General features: G+C 46.5%; 1 protein-coding gene across 4 annotated transcripts in view; it reads right to left on the bottom strand.

The window, feature by feature from the left end:
* Positions 1 to 24,819, bottom strand: part of EVC (EvC ciliary complex subunit 1) — a 104,774-nt gene that overhangs the window by 63,893 nt on the left and 16,062 nt on the right. For all 4 annotated transcript variants that reach the window (XM_055589082.1, XM_055589080.1, XM_055589081.1 and 1 more), the window contains exons 6-10: positions 15,267 to 15,365; positions 12,198 to 12,335; positions 7,917 to 8,075; positions 3,171 to 3,387; positions 414 to 562 (exon numbers count right to left, since the gene is read on the bottom strand). In XM_055589082.1, coding sequence (XP_055445057.1) covers positions 414 to 562; positions 3,171 to 3,387; positions 7,917 to 8,075; positions 12,198 to 12,335; positions 15,267 to 15,365 — 762 coding nt within the window. The remainder of the gene's footprint in view (positions 1 to 413; positions 563 to 3,170; positions 3,388 to 7,916; positions 8,076 to 12,197; positions 12,336 to 15,266; positions 15,366 to 24,819) is intronic.

Genomic DNA, 24,819 nt, shown 5'->3' on the forward strand with positions numbered 1-24,819 from the left:
GTCACCTGACCCACCGAGGGGCCCCATCCTTGTCTGTAATTGCCTGCCCTGCACCTGGGACATGCCTGTCCCCTCTGGGGACACTGCCTGGTGACATCCATTGTAGGCTGGGCCCTTGTCCAGCACCATTTGTGAGATGCCGTCTCCTCAGACCCTCCCACTGCCTTTCCCTCGTCTCAGTGAGGGCGGTGATGCTCGCATCACTGGCTTATAGATGGGGAAGCTATGGATACAGAGCTCAAGCCACTTGGCTATGGTCCTGAACTGACACATGGGATGCAAGGAGAGACCTTCTGTCTGCTGGATGCCAAAGCCTCTGGCTTCCCAAGCACAGTAACAAGGACTAAGCAGCCCCCATGGCTCCCCTGGATGGCTATGCCTGTGGACCTGGGCGTGAGTCGGGAGCAGGTCACCTGGAGGAACTCCTCGGGGTGGGTGGTCAGCTGCCTCGCAGCCAGGAAGCTCCTCTGCTCCTCCTGTTGGGCCAGCGCAAGCCTTGCCATCTCCTCCGTCTGGCGCACCAGCGAGGCCTTGACCAGGTCTTTGCCTCGCTGGGCAAACTCTGCAATTGAAACAAAACAAGGGACATTGCAGGTTGCTCGCCTGGAGAAACCTCCACTGGCTGCTTCTTCCAGCATGTGGAGTGTCAGAAATGCTGGGGCAAGTCTCATTTCTTATTTTCCTTTTATCATTTAGGTGCTTCCAAAATGCTGGTGTTAGGAGCTCCTCAGAGTCCCTTGTCATTTCAAGGGACCCATCGCTCGCTCATTCACAGCCTGGGGTTCAGAGCAACATGGGAGGCTTTCACCCTGACCTGGAGAGAAACGAAGGGGTTTTTCCTGGAGCAAAGAGTATATGTGTATGGGGGAGGGGAGGAGGGGGCACAGGGAGGGGCAGGGAAGTGACACAGGACAGAGTCTGCAGGAAGACAGTGACATTTCAGACTGGAGTCGAGATCCAAAACCCGCCAGGGCGTTATTAGATCAGCAGAAGAGGAGGTGGGTGGACCAAGGCCAAAGGCCCCTGCACTAGGGAAGGTAAACTTGAGATGAGAGGAAAGTGAAAGTTGCTTAGTCGTGTCTGACTTTTTGCGACCCCACGGGCTACACAGTCCATGGAATTCTCCAGACCACAATACTGGAGTGGGTAGCTGTTCCCTTCTCCAGGGGATCTTCCCCATCCGGGGATCGAACCCAGGTCTCCTGAATTGCAGGAGGGTTCTTTACCCGCTGAGCCACTAAAAACAACCTCTCGGCCTACCCAGGCCCCTCAGCCTCAGAAGCGCACCAAGCACAGTGCTGGGAACTGGGGCCTACCAGTGAGCAGGACCTAGCCTAGCTTTCAAGGTGCTCATGGTCCAAGGAAGACAAGAAATGCAGAAGGAGAAGGAATTGTGCTGATGAGGGCTGGGATGGTGGTGGGGGAGGAGACACAGGCAGCGTGGGACCCCAGAGAAGGCTCCTGAGAGAGGAGACAATGAAGAGGACAGCCAGATTCTGTTCACTTGGGTTTCAGAGGAGATGCTGGGCAAAGAGACTGGAGAGGAGGTGAAAGCTGGGTCACAAGGGGCTGCAGCCCTTGGAGACGTTGGTTTCAGCATCTCGCCTCCCCCGACTGCCCCACATGTCATACTTCCTTGGGCACTTTTCCCAGCACAGGCAGGCTTCCTAGGGCTTGACCTGAGAATCTGTTTAGCTTCTAGCACCAAAGGAAAGAGTGCAGCCAGGAGAGACCAGGGTCCTCCCTCCACCCATGACTGTCTCCTTGTCTCCTCTGTCTTGTTCTATTTCACAGGAGCCCCACCTAGGGGGCTGCTTCACCATCCCAACCCGGCCACTCCCTCCCACTGGCAAAGCCCTGTCCACCACATGCGGTGACCTCAAGGCCAGATGCATTCAGATTCTATGCCATCCAAAGTCCCAGCCACAGCAGGTTTCCACGTGGTCACACATGACCATGTGCAACCATAGCACCCAGTGACACAGACATGTGTGGAACAGCCTGGCTGGAGTCCTGAGTCCCAGTCTGGAGAGCCAGCTCTCCAAAGGGCAGTGGGAAGGCACAGCAGAGGGGACAGAGCAATTGCAGAAGGATCAAGCCCATGGCTGCAGTGGAAACTGGTGCTGGAGATTGGACTGTGCCCCCAGAGTGATGAGCTGAAGCCCTAAGCCTCACATGCCTGCCTTTGGAGGTGGGGCCTATGAAGTTAAATGAGATCCTAGGGATGGGGCCCTAATCTCATAGGGTTGGTACCTTCTTAGAAGAGGAACTCAGGCAAGAAAGCTTGCTCTCTGCCACGTGAAACGTGGTGAAAGGGTAGCCGTCTGCAAGTCAGAAAACAGGCCCACAGCAGAAATCAAACTGGCTGCACATTGATCTTAAACTTCCAGCCTCCGGAACCGTGAGAAACAAATGTGTGTTGTGTAAGCCACCCAGTCCATGGCATCCTGTTATGGCTGCCCCAGCAGGTAAGACACCCAGAGTCTCCCTGGTCCTACAAGGTCCCCAGAAGCTGCTGGAGACCTTGTTAGGCACACAGATCCCCTGCCATACAGACTTCCTGACATGGAGAGGCCCCGGCTGTGCTTCCACTCAGGCCGCAGGTGCACACACAGCCTTGGCTCAGTGCTGAGGAGCTCTCCTGCTGAGGGTCCAAGGAGGGGCAGAGGGGGTACCCGCCCTGCAGATGGAAGACCTGAGTTTCTTCCTGAGGGTCCCACCAGTGGTGTGAGCTGGACTGTCCTGGGTGCCCTTGATGTCCTGAGCCCTGACCTGCTCAACTCCCAGGGTCCAGCCCGGGAGCAGCAGTACGTGTGGGAAATAGTCACGCCCAGTTCCCATGTGCTCGACCACCAGCCACCTTCGTCCACCTGCAGCTGAGCCAGGCCTCGAGACTCCTGCGGAGCTTCTGGGCTTTGTTCTCTGAGTATTCCAGGGGGGTCTCTGTCAGCCCGAATCACTGATGATGACAGGGCAGGCAACACTGGACCCTAGGAGGCAGCCCTTTACCTCTGCTTCACGGGAGGAGAATCGGGGCTCAGAGAGGTTAAGTGACCAGGGGCGGCAGCCCGGGCTGGTCTCATGGGAGCTAGTGCCACCACCAGCCCTGGCCCCCATGGCATGCAGCACAGCACGGGGACCCAGGCGCCCAGCCTGGGCTGCTCGCTCACCCCTGCTGAAGCCCTCCGCCTCCTCCCAGAAGGCCTTGTGCTGCTGGGTCAGCAGGTCCTCCTTCTCCCGCCCGGACAGCTTCCCCTCGACGGTCAGCAGCTCCAGGCTGTGGGAGATGCCCGCCAGGCGGCACTTGGTCTCCTCCTGGACCTGCAGCTTCAGGAACTCCATCGTTTTGACCACGTGTGCCCGCCCCAGGGTCCTCTCCAGGGTGTCCTGGGAAAAGCAATATGGAGAGCATCAGGCTGGGACATTCAGAGTCAGCGCTTGGCCACGAGGGGCTGTTAACAGCCACGGGCTCCATCCTGGGGCCCCCGGTTCCCTGTAAGCAGAGCACAGTTGAAGCTCCCACTCTCCTGAGCTTCCTGTGTGCACGTCTCAGATGGGGACAAAGTGGTCCCTCTTGGGGACGTGGTGCGGCCAATGCTGGATGACACGCGGAAAGCACCTGGTACACGGTGAGTGTGCCACAGCGGGCTCGCTCGTCTCTGGGGGAAGCTCAATAAATGCACACGACCAAACAGGAAAGTCCACCTCCCTCATCGTCATCCCTCTCAGGTCGACAGGGCTTCTGGGAGAAACAGTAAAGGTCACGGGGCTTCCTGGCCTTCGAGCCTCCAGAAACCAGAGTGCTGGGGATTAAAGAGATTCTCCAGGTAAGATTGACGGGGAGAGTGACCCCAGCTGCTAGACTTTAGAACAGGTCCGCCAGCCCTGCTGGGTTGTCCTTCACTGAGGACACAACCCTCGGAAAAGATGCCTCCCCCATGTGGGAAATGTCCATCAAGGGCAGAGGTGGGCCCTGCAGGTCTGCATCTAGGGTCCTTCTGTCTCCAAGAGCAGCGGCTCAAGGAACCGTGTAGAATGGGAGCCCAGGCACGGCATTAGAGTCTCAGGCCCTGCATTTCAGTGAAATGACGCCTTTCCCTCCTGGGGTGGGCCCCCAGGCCCCCGGGACTTCATGGCCATGGCCCGAGTTAGCCTCAGTGCCCTTCTCCCCATCATACCAGCACCCCTGCCTTCTCTACATCCCTCCATTTCCTTCCTGCTGGCCTAGAGCCAGGCCCAGCTCAGGCCCTGGTCGATTCCACCTGGGCAACTGCCCTGACTTTACTGGCATCAAACTGCCCCCTCAGCTCCTCCCTGCATGGCAGACGGAAGGGCCTTTCTGTGGTGCAAACATAACTCTAACATCCCCAGGCCCAAACCCTACAATCACTTCCTTCAAAGCAAATCTAAACTCCCAGGCACAGTGGATAAGCCTTCCCGAACCAGGCCTGGCTGGGCCTCCAGCCTGGTCCCGCACCCGTCGTTGCTCCGGACTGCCCAGCATGCCCGGCTCTCAGCTCTGCAGGGCCTTTGCACATGCGGGGCCTCCTCCTGGAACACCCTGCCCACGACCTCTCACTCCTCTGCCTGCCCAGGTCCTACTTATCTTTGTGGACTGTGTGGTTGCTTCCTTGGCCTTTCCCCAACCCTTCGGTCCCTCCTCTCAGCTCCACAGCTCCTGTGCCTGTTTGGACCGAGAACCCTGGATGCAGGGGCCATAGCTGGGGCCATACCCATCATGCAGCCCTGGCCCTCACTGTTTACTGAGCTGCATTGGTCTGTGTTATAACAACATGTGAACAGGGCCAGGACAATGATACCCTAATTACAGATAAGAACGGTGAGGTTTATTCCGGAAGGCCATCAAACTAGCCCAAGGACAGAGGGCTTCCTCCAGTTCAGTTCAGTTCAGTTTGGTCACTCAGTCATGTCTGACTCTTTGTGACCCCATGGACTGCAGCACGCTAGGCCTCCCTGTCCATCACCAACTCCCAGAGCTTGCTCAAACTCATGTCCATTGAGTCGGTGATGCCATCCAACCATTTCATCCTTTGTCATCCCCTTCTCCTACTGCCTTTAGCTGGGCTTCCTCCAACTAAATAAATAAGCCTGACAGCCATCAGTGGGCCCATAACCACTAGAGGGTGCAAGAGGATAAGCGCTCAGGTCAGGAGTGGCCGGCAAGTGGTCCCGCCAGGCTCCCAGGGTAGTGGAAGGCGTCCCACGTCCAGAGCAGCCACCTCTAAGATGGTCCTCTAAGTGAGGTCCCCTGGCTGGGCAGCGAGAGTGCACTCTCTGGATTTATATTTAAGGAAAGACAGGCGTGGAGAGAGGTGAGCAGGAACACAGGAGCATCAGATGGGAGGCCGGAGGGGGACAAGGACTTGCACGGGAGGTGCAGGGGCCACTGCTGGCTCTGAGTGTAGCTGGTCCTCAAACGTACCCAGCCTCAAACCTGACTCCAGACCTGCACAGTCTTGGGCACAGTGGATGTGACTTACAGAGTATATGTGATCATAAAATAAATCAAAATATGTATAGCACTTAAAATAGCGACCAGAAGACAGCAGGTGCTGGTGAATGCAAGTTGCTGTCCCAGTTATCTAAGCAGGTGCCCACCTCTCTCCTGGCATCCTCTTTCTCTTGAACATCCCTAGAGACTGATTCTGATGCCCTCCGGGGTCCTTTCTAGGGTTCTTCCAGTTCTGATATTCAGTGATGCCATGTGATACATTCTGACTGCCCAGGCCAGAACTCTCAGATGTCACTAGCCTGGGAATTTAAAATTCTTCTGGAGCTTACCATCAATAGACTCCATCATACAGAAGCTACTTTTTATTTTTGGTACATAGGATGCAGGCAGAGCCCAGTCGTCCCACTTCTGTACAAAGATTACAGGCTTTTCATACATCATGACAATGATTTGTTTCTCTCTCTTTTCCCTGCTGACACGTGACCTGCCAGAATCCAATCACTAGCACATACTGAGCACTCCCACTGCGTCAGGCTCTGTGGTAAAGGTGCTACCTGTCATCCACTTTCTAACACTCTCAGAGCTGATGCTATTCAGATTCCCATTTTATAGATGATGAAACTGAGTCCCAGAGAGGTTAAGTTACCTGCCCAACGTCGCACGGCTAATAAGAGGCAACTGTGGAATGGGTCAGGATTCTAGCTCAAGTCTGCAGCACGGTTTCTGTAACAGGATGTGGCACACAGCAGGTGCTCATGAAATGCTGACTGAAGGAAGGACCTACTGATAACCTGGAGAAAATTCTTCCCCTTCTTCCTCTCTGGAGTGACTGGCTAATATTTGGGCCAGTGTCAGCTAAGGATACCATTTTTTTCCCCCGGCATCAATATCCTGCTGATGGAATAATAATTAAATACAAAGAAAAAAGAGTAAAAGGAAAAAAAATCTTTCTCCTTTGATGAGCATTCATATCGGCAGCCTTATCAAATTAAAATCCAATTCAAAGGGGCTTGGACAGCAAACCAGGAAGTTTGGGGCACAGGCTGAGGGCTGTCATTAGACAGTATGGGGGTCCCAGGTGCATTGCTTGGCTGGTCCCTCTGCTCACTGGGAATGAAATATCTGTGTCTATCTTTCAGCAGAGCAGAGGAGAAAAAAGAAACTATGTGTACATGATAAGCAAAAGCAGAGAAGGTTCTCAAACAGCTCTGTGCAGCTGGGAGTTTGTTATAATGCAGACCCTGATTCGGGAGGGGGACAAGATTCTGCATTTCTAACCAGCTCTCAGGCGACGCTGATGCTGCCGGTCTGTGGACCACACTTTGAGGAACAGAGCGGTTTGTGCAGAAGCAGCAGCAACCTCTCGGTTCGACAGGGCCATCTCCTCTCTGAGGAGCTGAGTCTTTGAGCTGAGGGCAGGGAGGCTGCTACAGGTTTCTGAGTCAGGTGTGACCTGGGTGGGTGCATGGGTCTGAGCCTATGAGTTCTCAAGGTCAGAGAAAGGGTTAATAGGTGCACAGTGTCCTGGGCTTTACATACAGCCAGGCTAGTCCAAAACTTCCATGGCAAAACCCCATGGTGACTATGAGTTTCTGAGCATTTCCCAGGGCCCTGCCTGCAGCAACTCCTGGGATGGAATTTTTTTTATCAGTAATCAAAGCTCAGAGGGGTTAAGTAACTGATTCGAGATCACACAGCTTCAACTGGGTAAGCTTAGATTAAAAGTTGGATTTGGATTTGTGGATTCCTCTGAACTAGTGGTTTGTATTCCCAGTTACACATAAGAATCGTTGGGGCAGGGGGGTTTAAAACCGGCAATGCCAGAACCTTCACTTCAGACCAATCAGACTGGATTTCTGTGCAAAAGGCCTGGGGCACAGGCATTATTTTAAGCTCCCTTGGTGATGATACATGGGGCTACCAGGAGAGCTACCCAAAGCTCCATCCACCAGTGGGCGTCAATTTTGATTGCTCACTGGTCAGCTGGAACCTTAAAAAACCTAGACTGATTAAGTCAGAATCTCTGGGAGAGGGACCCATCTTGGATTTAAACAGCAGTACTTTTTCAACCTCCTCAGATAACCTCAATGTGCAGCCAGAATTGAGAACCAATGTTCCGTGCTGTAGTGACATGGAGCTGGCAGGCTTTTCCATTAATGGAATGGACGGATGGATGAATGGATGGATGGATGAATGGATGGAGAGATGCACAGATCTCTGTGACTGATGGACAGACAGACGGATGGATGGATAGACAGATGGATAGATAAATGCCTGATGGATGGATAGATGGACAAATGGATGCACTGCTTTTCTCTGGCTTCTGTATCCCCATCTACAGTATACAGGTGTGGAACTTAATTATCCCTGCAGCCCTCCAAGCTTCTGATTCCACATATCTAGTCTGAATACCACGTTCCCTCCCTGCCCCTTCCAGCATTACCAGAGCCTGCAAATCCTGAGAATCACGCAGCAGCCCTTCAGCTGCAATCATTCTTTCTGTCAGAGTCATCATGAGCTGTCGGGCTTTGGAGCTGGAACACTTAAACTGGTCCACCAGAAAGTGCTGGATGTTTTCCATCTGTTTCCAGAAAGCTTCCATCTGTGAAATGAGAATGAGAAGCAAGAGGTGGGGGAGAGAAAACTTATTTAAGAAAGGTATAAAGCTGTCTGGTTCAGGCTTGAGCATTACTATTCACCCCTTATCACAAACTCAGATTCTAAACACTTCCACAAGTCGGAGCAAGTTATCTTGGCAACAATCACATTCTCCAGAAGTTCCTCCTTGTTCTTTTGTGGGTGCCAGTCAGTTTCAAGGCAGCTTTTCAGCAAACACCAGGGTACGGCTGATAAGGAAGGAAAACACAATGAGATCCCCCAGCTTAAGCAGCTGAAAGACAGCTGCTTAAGAAAAACAGCCTGTGATTGCTGCCTGGGATGGGGAGGGGAGGGGAGGGGCTCATGAAATTCAACAGTGTCCTCCTGGAAGCTTCCGGATCTTTAAAAGGGATTAAATCCATCCTGGAAATAAAAGCATGGATGGCCATTTAAACATTAATTATTGCCCTAAAAGTACAAAAGAACAGTATGGCAGAGACGATGATAATCATAAAAACATTTTGCTTTCCAATCTTTTCCCCTTTTCTCAATCTTGCGCTTCCCTGGTGGCTCAGACCGTAAAGAATCTGCCTGCAATGCAGATGACCTGGGTTGGGAGGATCCCCTGGAGGAGGGCACAGCAACCCAGTCCAGTATTCTTGCTTGGAGAATTCCATGGACAGGGGAGCCTGATGGGCTACAGTCCATTGGGTCACAAAGGGTCATACACGACTGAGCGACTAACACGTTTCTCCCCATCTTACTGAGAGCAGAGCAGGACCTCTCCAAGTGGTTTAGTGTCGGGGGCTAAATTTTTGTCACTGTAGCCTCCCAGAGCTCGAAGAATGACATCTGGAGTCATAACAACTTTTCTTTATGGCATGCAGTTATATGCCAGGCTCCACGTGTCACACATCTCATTTCTAGATAAAATATGTATTGGAAGGACAAGAAACAGGCTCAGGTAGTTAGGTCACTGGCCAAGAGTCAAGAGGAAGAGGCGGATTGGATTCAGGTCCCTTCAGCTCCCACAGCGGTGGTTTTCTCTAGCTTGGCTCCACCCCTCAGATGCCAAGATGGACATTTCTCGCTCAGCAGCACGTGGGAGAGTCAGAGCTTAGTGGTATCAGAAGTCCATGCTGATCTTGTTGCTATGGGTAGAGACAGATGGAGACCTGAAACTCTGAGTCAGTCAAACCAGCCATCTTTCCTGGGCATAGTGGTATCAGAAGTCCATGCTGGTTTTGTTGCTATGGGTAGAGACAGATGGAGACCTGAAACTCTGAGTCAATCAAACCAGCCATCTCTCCTGGGCATGGCCAGGAGAAAGCCTAGACCTGTAAGAACTGGCACCTCTTTGAAAATTTCGTCTCCCATCTCCCAGGCCTCATGGTAGCTCAGCAGACCCTTTATAGACCCCCGTCACCTCCTCACTCACATTCACACCCTGCTCTTGCCCTTCTCATCCCATCAGATGACCTCCTTTCCAACCGCTATCCCAGAAGGTGGACTCAGTTCAGTTCAGTCACTCAGTCATGTCCGACTCTTTGCAACCCCATGAACTGCAGCACATCTGGCCTCCCTGTCCATCACCAACTCCCGCAGTTTACTCAAACTCACGTTGATTGAGTCAGTGATGCCATCCAAGCATCTACAACAGAGGATGAAGGTGGACTACCATCTGTGAATTCCCGCACATCCAGAAACAGAGTTCTACGTCCCAGCAGCTCTGCCTCTTCTCTTCCTATCTCAGAGAACCAGGATGCCCACTCTGTTGTTTTGAAAAACTCATAATTCCCTTAGCATCCAAGACATGATTTTCTCCTGGTTCTTCAAGGTCTAGACTCTGCTTCTTGTTTTGATTCTTCTTGAATCTTGCTCCTTCAATGCTTGCAGGATCCAAAATTTGGCATAAGGCTTTTTACTACCCCTTCTACATGCATTCCTGGACCACAGGCATCTCTGTTATTGGATGATACCAATTTTGTTGTCCAGCCGCTCAGTCGTATCCAACTCTTTGGACCCTCTGGACTGCAGCATGCCAGGCTTCCTGGTACTCCTGGGCCAGGGGCATCTCCATTATTGTATACTGCCAATACATTAGAGAATCTCCTGAGAACTATCAATCCTCTGCTTGAAATGGTCAGATAAGGACAAGATGTTCCACTGCTCTGGGGAGACCACGGACCTCTGGAATCTGGGTTAAGCATCCTCCCTGAGCCATCTCATCTCAAACATCCTTGTTCTCTGTGTGCTCCCACCTGAGCTCAGGGGAGACACTCCATCTCCAGGCATCTCCAACTCAAGATATCAAGCCACACTCAGCATTTTTCCCCCCGACTTGCTGTCATTCTGGGGTCTTTATTTCCATAGACCTGACACTCTACACAGAGAAGGCAATGGCACCCCACTCCAGTACTCTTGCCTGGAAAATCCCATGGATGGAAGAGCCTGGTAGGCTGCAGTCCATGCTAAGGGTCGGACATGACTGAGAGACTTCACTTTCACTTTTCACTTTCATGCATTGGAGAAGGAAATGGCAACCCACTCCAGTGTTCTTGCCTGGAGAATCCCAGGGACAGGGGAGCCTGGTGGGCTGCTGTCTATGGGGTCACACAGAGTCAGACACGACTGAAGTGACTTAGCAGCAGACGCTCTAAGACACAACCCTCTCAGCTCTCCCACTTTTTCTTACCTCTCCATCCCTACTGAAAATGCTTTCATGAAATTCCTACTGGATTAGCCCCCAAACTCCTAACGACCCTCTGTTCAGCAGCCTAGGCAGTGCTTCCAAAACAGAAAGAACCAAGCCACCCTCTGCCACTTCAGTGACTCCCATCTCCTTGGCATGAGATGAAAGCCCTCAGGGAAGACCTCTAGCTTTATCTTGCTCAGCCTGCTTCCTGCCCTGGCTCCCTTCTCTGCCCACCCACTGGACAGCATCCATCCACACTTCCCCCAAAACCTCATCATGGCCCTTTCTTCTATGCAGACTTTCCTAACTCTAGAGAGTAAAATGAATTGCTCCCTCCACTGTACCTCATTCTTCCCATATATCCATCTATCATGGTCCCTGTAAGCCACAAAGTCCTCACCTGCTCACCTATTGGTCCACCCACTCCAGACTGGCCTGAGCATCTTCCCAGAAGGGCCAGGTCTAAGTTCATTGTGAATTTCTAGTGTCCAGCATAACACCGGGGGGCCAAGGAAATATTTGTTTAATTCAGAATATGTGAACAGCGGGTAGTAGAATGTCAAAGCGAAAAAGAGAATTTGAGGGAAGCCATCCTAAAGACTCTGATGCTGGGAGGGATTGGGGGCAGGAGGAGAAGGGGACAACAGAGGATGAGATGGATGGATGGCATCACTGACTTGATGGACGTGAGTCTGGGTGAACTCCAGGAGTTGGTGATGGACAGGGAGGTCTGGCATGCTGCGATTTATGGGGTTGTGAAGAGTCAGACACGACTGAGCGGCTGAACTGAACTGAACTGATCCTCTTGAGGATGATTGAGCCATCCTCATAGCTCAACCCATAAAGAATCTGCCTGCAATTCAGGAGACCCGGGTTCAATTCCTGGGTTGGGAAGATCCCCTGGAGAAGGAAATGGCAACCTACTCCAGTATTCATGTCTGGAGAATCCCATGGACAGAGGACCCTGGCAGGCTACAGTCCATGGAATTGCAAGAGTTGGACACGACTTAGTGACTAAACCATTCATCCATTCATCCTCTTTGGAATTTAAAACATGCTTATATTAGTGATGCCTGGAGTTTGAGCAGTTAGCAGCTGGCATCTGCTCTAACCCATAGGGCAGTAATGTCACAGGGGGTTAGGGCGATATTTGCTTTGAATGATAAAAAGATCCATCTAAAATTTAAACAAGGAGAATTCATTAAAGGAAAAAAAAAAAGACTCCCTCAGTAAATCTTGGCCCCTTAATTATACCTTCTCTATCACTTAACTTCAGAAACGGGATCCTTGGCTCCAGGGTATATTTAATACTCAAATACAACAGAGAATTTGAGTATTAAACATGCTTCTAGGTACCAGCTCTTTAATCTTGCCAAATGAACTGTCCCAGAAACCACGCTTTTTATAGGGGAAAGAAAATCCACCACATACATTAGCTATTAGCTGCTCAGAATATTCTCTTTCCTTCTTTTCCACATCTGCCAGGGTGATGTATTCAGAGTCACCGCCACCCAACATCTCTGTGTTTGACAGCTTGACCTGAAGTCTCTTTTCTAATTCCTCCAAATCCTGGAGAAAAAAAGAAAAAGACAAAGAAAATGTATCTTAAATTCTAGAGAAGAAATGCTTTTAATTTTTTACCATATTATCATAAAAAATTTCTTATGATAATTAATGCTCTGGGTATTGTCCTACTGAAGATTTGATGAGAAAAATCTGTTTTTCTCATTAAATGTACAGCCTCAGGAATAATGGATTATGTATTTTCTTCTGTATTTTCCTCACCCTCCCCCAAATAGGCCATACTTTAAAAAACAATGAAAAGTATCTTCCAATCTTGATGAAGTTCCAGGAACATGTCATGGTACTCTGGAGTGTTGGGATGGAATATTTCCTCTCCACTCCTCTGGTTTCCATGGGGAAGGATTACTTAGTACACCCCAGAGAGGAAGTGATATGTATTTGATTGGTGGTTCAAAAGCAGGAAGTGAGCACAGCGCCTAGCTTGCCCAGCCTCATCCTCTTTGGGACAGACCATTCAGGGGAGGCCACCACCCTGGTGTGGCTTCAGTCTAGAGTGAGCTGGGGAGCAAGGGTCCCTCTTGTGTGTGGGGAGGTCTGAGTTGGCCCAGCTTTGCCAGTAAGTGATTTAGGTAAGCAATTTAGCTAATCCCGGATTCAGTGTTAGGAAGCCATGATTGCTATATATCTAAGTCACACCCTGCAAGCAGGTTCCTCTCAGTAATAAAGCTGACATTTGTATATATGTCTCCCCAACACTCTCTTAATTAAATCAGATCTTAGAAGGAAAAGGAGAAGCCTATGTATGGAGTCTTTCAAAACCCCACATAGAGTGTGGGTGGCAGTTCTGTTTTCTCCAGACCTGTGTTCATTGACATGAAATCAACACTGGTGTGGGTTCATGTTCATTAGGAAAACTGCTGTTGATTGTCCAAGTGAAAGCCATGTGTGGCTTCTAATTCTCACAGTAACTCTACCAGAAAGAAATGAGGATTCCTTTCCAGCTGAGGAAACTCATCTATGGGAAGTTGAGATATCTTGTCCAAAGTTCCCCAGTAGGAAGCGGTATGCTAGGTTAGGTCCCTTAGGCCCATGGACTCCAGAGACCCACTCTTTCAACTGCATGCATTATCTGCTTCTCTCCAAAGCAGCTGCCATTTCTGGGTACTTCTCATCCTCATACAGAGGTTCTAAGGCTGCTGTCAATATTAAAGGAAAGAATGCATTTAAAGTCCTCAGACAGATGACATTCAGTGAATAGTAGCCCTTATAATAATGAAAATGCTCTGTAAGTGGTAGAGGTGAGATTTGATCCCAGACCTGCAGACACCAAAGCTCTTATTCTTGCTATATGACATACGACATTGTTTCATTACTCATATAACTGCAAGCACCACCACATAATCAATATTTTTTGTTGTTGGAGAGTCATTTAGACTCATTGAACCTCAACTTCCTCAGCTGTAAACAAAAATAATGATGGCCACTCACAGGGCTGCTGTGAAGATTAAATAATACATGTAAAGCCCTGTGTGCACTGCCTGATGATCACAAAAGTGGTGGTACCCAGGATGATGACAAGAAAAATGAAGACGGTCTGCCTTTTCCTTGGGAGGTAGCGATGGATCCTCCCACATGGAATCCAGAGGAATGAAGAAGAAACATTCTTTCCCAGTCTCCCGAACCTCATGGTGGTGGTGATAAGGATGACAATGGTGCCCGTGATGAAGATAATGGTGATGGTGGCAGTGAGGCTGATGACAAAGATGAAGTGACGATGATGAGGATGACGGTGGAGGGGGTGATGGTCACGGTGATGAAGACGATATAATGATGCAGATGATGCTGGCGACGGGAGTAATAAGAGTGATGTCAACACGGTGGTGGTGATGATGAAATGTTGGTAGTGCTTTTGGAAATAAGGAGAAGCATGGTGGTGGTGCTGACAATGATAATGAGAATGACAATGAAGATAATGGTAACGGTGGTGATGGTCATCATAAGAATGATTATGACAACAAAGATGGTGGTGGTGATGGGGACATTGATGATAATGATGCTGCTGGTGGTGACTGTGTTGGTATTAAAACGATAATAATGGCAATGATATTGATGATGATGGCAGAGATCATATAATCAGTGTCTAGCTGCTACTGAGTGTTCATTGGAAGGACTGATGTTGAAGCTGAAACTCCAATACTTTGGCCACCTGATGTGAAGAGGTGACTCATTGGAAAAGACCCTGATGCTGGGAAAGATTGAAGGCAGGATGAGAAGGGGATGACAGAGGATGAGATGGTTGGATGGCATCACCAACTCAATGGGCATGAATTTGGGTAAACTCTGGGAGTTGGTGATGGACAGGGAGGCCTGGCGTGCTATAGGCCATGGGGTCACAAAGAGTCAGACATGACTGAGCGACTGAACTGAACTGAGCTGCTACTTTGCTACATGTCTCATACACAACTCTCTTCTCCTTTCTGTAATCCCAGAGGACAGGAATTACTATCCCATGGCACAAATGAAAAACCTAGCATTCTGAGAGTTTGTGAAAGACAGACCATGGTATCAACCTCTACTGCCCTGATTTGTTTTGCTGTGCATAAAACAACATAAAGGTTGTATAGAAGGCGAGAAAAATGCCAAGTGGTGTTAAGAGTTGTAACTAATAAACCAAGGATATATTTTAAAATTCCCCCAAACTGTACAGAAAATAACATCAATAGTGGTTCTCTTTGAGTACTGGATATGACTGACATTCTTTTTTCCTACTTCCAATATTTTTCCACATTTTAATAATATATATTGTTATCTTTATGTTTATACCTATAGCTTTATATACCATTATATTGTGTTGAAAACTGTATGTTGTAATAAAGTATTTTTATACATAAAATGAAAGATACTTTCCTATGACATTATGTTTTATATATCTTAAACTATTTTTAAGTTACTTTGCAATATAGGTTGAAGACTTACATTTTCTTGCTTTGAAAGAATCTTCTGGTATAATTCATCATCAGACTTCTTTTTAGGGAGAAGGTCAGGGAGGCACATTTTAAAAATTTGAATAAACATCTATTGCCAAAAAGGGAAACAAAATAAGAAATATTTAAGCAATGGTATCTTCACCCTTCCTTCCTTTTTCTCCTACCACCTTCTTTCTCCCCTTCCCCCATAATTTTTGCTCTAGGAAAAGACCATCAGATTTAAAACCATGACAGTGGTCTATAATGAACTGTGTTTTCATGAAGCTTCTAAAGAAAAATGCCTCATCTCTCCTGCACATATTTATAAGGAGCCTACTCTTTGGGAAACCCCCCACTTTCCCCATTTCCATGAGTGAAGAAAACAGTCAAGGCAAAGGGGGAGTTGCTTCTCTGTGGAAACAATCAGAAGAACACTTGTAAGAAATTAAGATGTGTAAAGTCGTCCACTGCAGCCCCCTGTCTCAATGGATGGAGGTGTCTTTTAAATCAAGAAGGGCCCTCCATAGGCAGGGACACCTTGGCAAGTCCAAGGGTGCTGTCTTCATAGTTTGTTTAATCATTCACCTGATGAAGGACATCTAAGTCTTTCCCGTCTGGGGTTATTCTGAATAAAGCTGCTATGAACCTTCACATAGAGATTTTTGAGTGAACATAAGTTTTTCTGGGATGAATGTCCAAGAGTACAGTTGCTGGTTCTTCTGGTAACTGCATGTTCAATTTTATGAGAAACTGCCTATTTTCTGGAGTGGGCTTTTATAGTCCTACCAGCAATGTATTAGTGATCCAGTTTCATCACATCCTCACAAGCATTTGGTGTTGCTGCTGTTTTTATTTTAGCCATCTTGATAGGTATGTAGTCATATCTCATGTGGTTTTAATTTGCATTTCCCTATTGTCACCCTGCTTATTTAACTTATATGCAGAGTACATCATGAGAAATACTGGGCTGGAGGAAGCACAAGCTGGAATCAAGATTGCTGGGAGAAATATCAATAACCTCAGATATGCAGATGACACCACCCTTATGGCAGAAAGTGAAGAGGAACTAAAAAGCTTCTTGATGAAAGTGAAAGAGGAGAGTGAAAAAGTTGACTTAAAGCTCAACATTCAGAAAACGAAGATCATGGCATCTGGTCCCATCACTTCTTGGGAAATAGATGGGGAAACAGTGGAAACAGTGGCTGACTTTATTTTTTTGGGCTCCAAAATCACTGCAGATGGTGACTGCAGCCATGAAATTAAAAGACACTCCTTGGAAGGAAAGTTATGATCAACCTAGATAGCATATTCAAAAGCAGAGACATTACTTTGCCAACAAAGGTCCGTCTAGTCAAGGCTATGGTTTTTCCAGTAGCCACATATGGATGTGAGAGTTGGACTGAAGAAAGCTGAGTGTTGAAGAATTGATGCTTTTGAACTGTGATGTTGGAAAAGACTCTTTCGAGTCCCCTGGATTGCAAGGAGATCCAACCAGTCCATCCTAAAGGAGCTCAGTCCTGGGTGTTCTTTGGAAGGATGATGCTAAAGCTGAAACTCCAGTACTTTGGTGACCTCATGAGAAGAGTTGACTCGTTGGAAAAGACTCTGATGCTGGGAGGGACTAGGGGCAGGAGAAGAAGGGGACGACAGAGGATGAGATGGCTGGATGGCATCACCGACTCAATGGACATGAGTTTGAGTGAACTCCGGGAGTTGGTGATGGACAGGGAGTGCTGCAGTTCATGGGGTCGCAAAGAGTCGGACACAACTGAGTGAACTGAACTGAACTGAACTGAATGGCTTAAGGGAATGACAGAGGATGAGATGGTTGAATCACATCACTGACTCAGTGGACATGAGTTTGAGCAAGGTTCGGGTCATGGTGAAGGACAGGGAAGCTTGATGTGCCGCAGACCACAGGGACACAAAGAGTAGGTCACGACTGAATGACTGAACAACAACAATGGCTTAATGATGTTGAACATCTTTTCATGTGCTTCTGTGTGTGTTTACTTGTCAGCCGTATATTCTTTTTGGTGAAATATCTGTTCATGTCTTTTGCCTATGTTCCAGTTGGATTCTTTATTATTTCTATTGAGGCTTGAGAGTTCCTTATATATTGTAGGTACTGCTGCTGCTGCTGCTGCTGTTAAGTCGCTTCAGTCGTGTCTGACTCTGTTCGACCCTATAGTCAGCAGCCCATCAGGCTCCCCCATCCCTGGGATTCTCCAGGCAAGCACACTGGAGTGGGTTGTCATTTCCTTCTCCAATGCTAGTTCTTTTTTAGAATGTGGTTTGCAAAATATTGCCTCAGTGTTTTCATCCTCTCAACAGGGTATTTTGCAGAGCAGAAGTTTATTTTGATGAGTTTCAATTTATTAGTTTTCCCTTTTATGGATCATAATATCAGTGTTAATCTAAGAACCCTTTGCTTAGATCCCAAAGATCTTCCTCCTTTAAAAAAAAAAAAAGATTTATAGTTTTATACTTTAAAGTACATGAGCCATTTTTAGTTAATTTTTGCATGAGGTATGAGGTTTAGCTTGAGGTTCATTTTGGTTTACTTACGAATACTCAACTGCACGTAATTCATTGAAAAGATTAACATTCCTCCACTGAACTGCCTTACACGTCTGTCAAAGGTCAGTTAGACATATTTATGAAGCAAGGCATCTTTTTTTTTTTGAGAAGTAATTGACATAACCAGCTTTGTTCTTTCTGAAGACTGCTTTGGCTATTTGGGGGTCTCATGTGTCCATACAAATTTTAGGATTTTTGTTGTTGTTCTATTTGAAAAATACCATTCAGATTTTGATAGGGACTGCACTGAATCTGTAGATTGCTTTCAGTAATACAGATATTTTAACAATAGTACTTCTTTCAATACATGAGCATGGAATATCTTTCCATTTATTTGTGTCTGCCTTGATTTCTTTCATCAAAGTCTTAAGTTTTCAGTATATAGGACTTTCACCTCCTCGGTTAAATTTATTCCTTGGTATCTTATTCTTCTTGATGCAATTGTAAATGGGATTGTTTTCTTAACTTCTCTTCCTGTTGGTTTGTTTTTCGTGTATAGAAACAGAACAGATTTTTGTATGTTGATTTTGTACCCTGCAACTTCATGGAATTCATTAGTTCTAATAGTTTTCTGTAAAGTCTTTTCTATATATAAAATCAGGTCTTTTGAAAAGAGTCTTTACTTCTTCCTTTCCATTTTGGATCCTGTTTATTTCTTTTTTTTGTCTAACTTCCCTAGAAATTCCAGTACAATGGTGGATAAAAGTGGCAAGAGTGGGCATACGTGTATTGTTCCCGATCTTAGAGGCAAAGTTTTTAGCTTCTCACTGTTGAGTATGATGTTAGTTGTGGGTTTGTCATGTATGGCCTTTATTACATTAAGGTACATTCTCTCCATGCCTACTTTGTTGAGAGATTTTATCATAAATACATGTTGAATTTTGTTAAGTGGTTTTTCTGCTTTGAGATGATCATATGATCTTTATCCTTCATTTTGTTAATGTGGTGTATCATGTTGATTTATTTGTGGATGTTGAACCTTCCTTGCATTTCTGGACTAAATCCCACTTAATTATGGTGTTAAAAAGTTAAAGTGTTAGTTGCTCAGTCCTGTCTGATTCTTTGTGACTCCAGGGACTGGGGCCGGCCAGGCTTCTCTGTCCATGGAATTCTCTAAGCAAGAATACTGGAGTGGGTAGCCATTCCCTTTTCCAGGGGATATTCCTGATCCAAGGTTTGAACCTGGGTCTCTTGCACTGCACGCAGATTCTTTACCATCTGAGCCACCAGGGAAACTATAACCCTTTCAATCTGCTGCTAAATTTGATTTGCTAATATTCTGTTGAGAATTTTTGGATCTGTTTTTACCTGAGATGGCGGTCTGTATTTTTTTTTTCCAGGAGTCTATCTGGTTTTGGTATCAGGGAAATGCTGGCCTAGTGAAATGAGTTTGGAAGTATTCCATCCTCTTCAGTATTTTGGAAGAGTTTGAGAAGGGTAGGTATTAAATCTTCTTTAAGTGTTTGGTAGAATTTACCAGTGAAGCCATTGATCCTTCTTTTTTGGTCAGGAGATTTGTCAATTTTGTTTATCTTTTAAAAGAACCAGACATTGCTTCGTTGATCTTTTCAATGCTTACTTTTTTAGTCTCTATTTCATTTATTTCCACTGTGAACTTTGTTATTTTCCTTCCTTCTACTAACTCTGGGCTTCTCATTTTCTTCTTCTACTTCCTACAGGTGTAAAGTTAGATTGTTCATCTGAGATTTTTCTTATTTTCTGAGGTAAGCCTGGATGGCTATGAATTTCCCCCTAGGAACTGCTTATGCTGCATTCCACAGATTTTGGTAAGTTTTATTTCCACTTTTATTTGTCTCAAAATATTTTTCAATTTCTCCTTTGATTTCTCCATTGATTCATTGGTTGTTCAGTAGCACATTATTTAATATTCAAGTATTTGTGATTTTTCCAGTTTTCTTCCTGTACAGGTATCCCTAGTGTTATTGAACTCTGATTTAACTGCACTTTGCAGACATTTCATTTTTATAGATCAAAGGTTTGTACCAACCATGTGTTGAGCAAGTATTTCATCATCACTTTTCCAGCAGCATTACCTCACTTTGTGGCTCTCTGTCACATTTTGGTAAGTCTTGCAATATTTCAAATCCTCCACCAGCAAAAAGATTACAATTTGCTGAATGCATAGATGATGGTCAGCATTTTCAAATAACAAACTATTTTAAAATTAAGATATGCATATTGTTCTTTTAGATATGCATTGCACACTTAATAGACAACAGTATAGTGTGACTATAACTTTCATATGCACTGGGAAACCAAAAACTCATGAGACTCACTTTACTATGATATTCACTTTACCGCAGTCATTTGAAACCAAACCCACAATATCTCCAACGTATGCCTGTAACTGATTTCTGGTTTCGTACCACTGTGGTTAGAAAAGATGCTTGATATGATTTTGACCTTAAATTTATTGGGACTTCTTTTGTGGCCTCATTATGCTTGCCAATACTAATAAGCTCTAAGAAGATACAAGTTGGCCTGGCTTTTTACCCACTGAAGTCTAAGGCTATGTAAAGTAACATTCTTTTCTCAGGATGTCCATCTCAAATCTATTTTCTTTTTGACCCCAAACCAAAACAGTAATGTTTATTGGTTTTGTCCCATTTCCTTAAATTTTAAAAACTTTTTCAATTTAGAATAATTATGGACTTAGAGGAAGGTGCAAGAACAGTAGAGTTCTGTGTGCTTTACCCCCAGGTCTGCTATTTTACATCATTGTGGCATTAATATCATATCAAACCTGGAAATCGACATAGGTCCAGTACAGTTAACTGACCTTACTCATTTTTTATTCATTTTTGCAGGCTCTCATTTATGTGTGTATGTGTGTTTGTGGTTTTACGCAATTTTACCTCATGTATTCCTATGCGCTTCCCAGATGGCTCAGTGGTAAAGAATCTACTTGCCAATACCTGGTTTCAGTCCCTGGGTTGGGAAGATTCCCTGGAGAAGGAAATGGCAACCTACTCCAGTATTCTTGCCTGGGAAATCCCATGAACAGAGGAGCTTGGTATGCTACAGTCCATGGGGTCGCAAAAGTGTCTGCCACGATTTAGTGACTGAACAACAATAGATTCCTATAACCACTGCCACAAACAAGTTAGAGAATCTTCCAGCACCAGGAGAAACCCCCGGTCCTACTGGTCATCTGACAGTAGCCGCCCCCTTCCCACAGACCCTAATCTATTTTCGTCTCTGCCATTCTGCTCTTAAAGATGCTCTTAAAAACTCCTAGACAAGTCCAGCACCCTGTCTTCCTCAAGGGCTGCCAAGGAGCTCTAAGCTTCTGGTCTGAGCCACTTCTGAAATCTAATTTGTGATAACAAATCTCTACCAGAGGAACAAAATTTGAAGTCTTTGCATAACATGGCTCTGTCCTCCTCCCTGTGTTTCTCTAGGTCCTCACACCCGAAGACACGCCTTGCAGAGAATGAAAGGCCAGGCTTAGAAAGCACTTCTCCCAGCATGATGTTGATTTCATCCAGACACATTTCTACTGACCACCTACTCTGTGCAGGTTATTGGTCTGGGCTTTGAGGATACACAGCCTTTGTACTCAGACAAACCTCATTTGGGTTCTGACTCTGCCATTTACCAGCTATGTGATCTTGGGCAACTGATTGACATTTATGAGCCTCAGGTTCTTCATGAGTAAAACAGCAATGAGGTTTCCATGAGATCAGATATTTAAAGTGTTTAGCCTAGCAGAGTATCAGTGCTTCTTAAACAGTGCTCTAATGATGCTGGTTACACATCCCCAAAGAGTCCAGAGCTTTGCCCACAGAGACTTTTCTTTTCTGTGTGTTTTTTTAATTTTCTTTTATTTTTAACTGGAGGATAATTACTTTACAATATTGTGCTGGCTTCTGCCAAACACCAACATGAATCAGCCATAGATATATGTATCCACAGAGACTTTTCAAAGTGGGACAACTTAACTCCATAATTCCATAGAGTAAAAGCTGGAAGTATATTATTTTCACACTTATCCTAAAGTGGCCCAGAGAGGGGAAGTAACTTACCCACAGTAACACAGCTGATAAGTGTCAAAGGGTGAATTAGAACCCAAGTTTCTGACTCTTCAGTTCAGTCTCTCAGTCATGTCTGAATTTTTGTGACCCCATAGACTGCAGCATGCCAGACTTCCCTGTCAATCACTGACTTCCCTGTCAATCACCAACTCCCTGAGCTTGCTCAAACTCATGTGCATCGAGTTAGTGATCCCATCCAACCATCTCATCCTCTGTCATCCCCTTCTCCTCCAGCTTTCAATCTTTTCCAGCATCAGGGTCTTTTCCAATGAGTCCATTCTTCGCATCAGGTGGCCAAAGTACTGGAGCTTCAGTTTCAGGATCAGTCCTTCCGATGAATATTCAGGACTGATTTCCTTTAAGATTGACTGGTTTGATCTCCTTGCAGTCCAAGGGACTGTCAAGAGTCTTCTCCAACACCACAGTTCATAAGCATCAATTCTTCAGCACTCAGCTTTCTTTATGGTCCAACTCTCACATCCATACATGACCACTAGAAAAACCACAGCCTTGACTAGACAGACCTTTGTTGGCAAAGTAATGTCTCTGCTTTTCAATATGCTGTCTAGGTTGGTCATAGCTTTCCTTCCAAGGAGCAAGTGTCTTTTAATTTCATGGTTGCAGTCACCATCTGCAGTCATTTTGGAGCCACCCAAATATAGTCTATCACTGCTTCCATTGTTTCCCCATCTATTTGCCATGAAGTGATGGCATCAGATACCACAATCTTCATTTTTGAATGTTGAGTTTTAAGCCAGCTTTTTCACTCTCCCATTTCATTTTCATCAACAGGCTCTTTAGTTCCTCTTCACTTTCTGCCATAAGGGTGGTGTCATCTGCATATCTGAGGTTATTGATATTTCTCCCAGCAATCTTGATTCCAGCTTGTGCTTCATCTAACCCGGTATTTCTCATGATGTACTCTGCATATAAGTTAAATAAGCAGGGTGACAATATACAGCCTTGAAGTACTCCTTTCCCAATTTGGAACCAGTCTGTTGTTCCATGTCCAGTTCTAACCGTTACTTCTTGATCTGCATACAGATTTCTCAGGAGGCAGGTAAGGTGGTCCAGTATTCCCATGTCTTGAAGAATTTCCACAGTTTGTTGTGATCCACACAGTCAAAGGCTTTGGCATAGTCAATAAAGCAGAAGTAGATGTTTTTCTGGAACTCTCTTGCTTTTTCGATGACCCAAAGGATGTTGGCGATTTGATCTCTGGTTCCTCTGCCTTTTCTAAAACCACCTTGAACATCTGGAAGTTCTTATTTCTGGTGCTCTTGGAACTTTCCCAGTTCCAGTTGAAGTGTCTCCCCCCATGGAAGTCTGATCACTTCCTCAAAGCCTACACACCCTCAGGTCATCTCTTATACACTCTCATGGTACTCCATCATTTATTTGCTTTGTCATATTTTTTGCCCCTGTGCATTTTGTGCAGTCTTTTGATTGCCATCTCTCCCCTGAACAGTAGGCTCCATAAAGGCAGGTACTGCTCAGAAGGGTAGGGAGGCTACCCGCAGGTAAGATGGGCAGATGAGTGATGGTGAATGCTCTGTCCACGACAACAGGCTGCTTCCCGGTGGGCATTCGCTGACTGCTCCAGGGGTGAGGCTGGCCAGGACCATGTCACTCACCAGCCCGATGGGGCTCTGAGCACAGAAACAATCACCCCCAGGGAGCAGAGCCTTGGAAAGAATCACCAGGGCCACCTGCCCCCAAGCAGGACCAGATGAGACTGATGAAAGCAGGCTGCACTTCAGGAGGGTGAGTGTCTCGTATACCTGGGCTTCTGCAGGGGCGTCTGTGGGGCTTGGTTTCTGGAATCCTAGGATGATTCGCGGTTTCACATGCCGGGGCCTGATCATGATGATTGTTCTGCTCACATAGAGCAAAACTTCTTTCTGTTTTATCTTCAATTTAATGTCCTTTTATTTTCCCAGTTTCTAATGGAGCACCTGTGGGCCTATCTATGTCTGTCTGTCTTTCTCTCCATCTACCCCTCCCCTTCTCTTCCCAACAGGTCTTCTCTCTCATCCCTTTTCTCAGGAGGTCTCCCTCACCCAGTAATTCAGAGGATATGTCTCAAGGAGAAATGATTCCTCCTTTAAAAAAAAAATTTTTTTTTATTTGGCTGTGCCAGGTTTTAGTTGCAGCATGTGGGAATCTAGTTCCCTGAGCAGGGAGCGATCGAACCGGTGCCCCCTGCAGTAGGCGGGTGGAGTCTTAACCACTGGGCCACCAGGGAAGTCCCGATAATTCCTCTTTTAGCCCGAGTGGCCTTGCTGCCTGGCTAACCCAGGGGCTTCTGTACTGCAGCGGGACTCATTCCTCTGACTTCCCGTGGCTTGGATCCAGTGTGGATGCATGTGTACCTGGCAGAGACTATCTTGTTTCCTGATGTCCATGGCTCTGATTTCTCCTCTCTTCACTCAGACAAGGTACGCAACTATGCATCTCAGCCCCAACTTAGCACTTAATGACTTAGGGCCTGTCTCCTCTCTGTGCCTCAGCTTCCCTATCTGTAAAGTGGACATAATAATGGCACCAACCTTGCCAGGTTGTATGAGGTTTAACATAACCACTTGTGTGACACCCCCAGGCTTAGTGTGTAGTAAGCGCTCAATAAAGTTAGTGATCCTAAATCTTATGATCACCATCATCCTTCCTCTAAAAATACTGTTCTCTTTGTTCTCTGTCTCCATCAAGAGGTGTGTCCAGAGAGTAGGTACCCAGCCATCTGCTTAACCCCCCCATGTGTACATGCCCAGTCATTAAGTCGTGTCCAACTCTTTTGCAACCCCATGGACTGTAGCCCGCCAGGCTCCTCTGTCTGTGGGATTTCCCAGGCAAGAATACTGGAATGGGTTGCCATTTCCTTCTCCAGGGGATCTTCCTGACCCAGGGATTGAACCCACATCTCCTGTATTG

Source organism: Bubalus kerabau, chromosome 7 (assembly GCF_029407905.1).
Source record: "Bubalus kerabau isolate K-KA32 ecotype Philippines breed swamp buffalo chromosome 7, PCC_UOA_SB_1v2, whole genome shotgun sequence".
NCBI lineage: Eukaryota > Metazoa > Chordata > Mammalia > Artiodactyla > Bovidae > Bubalus > Bubalus kerabau.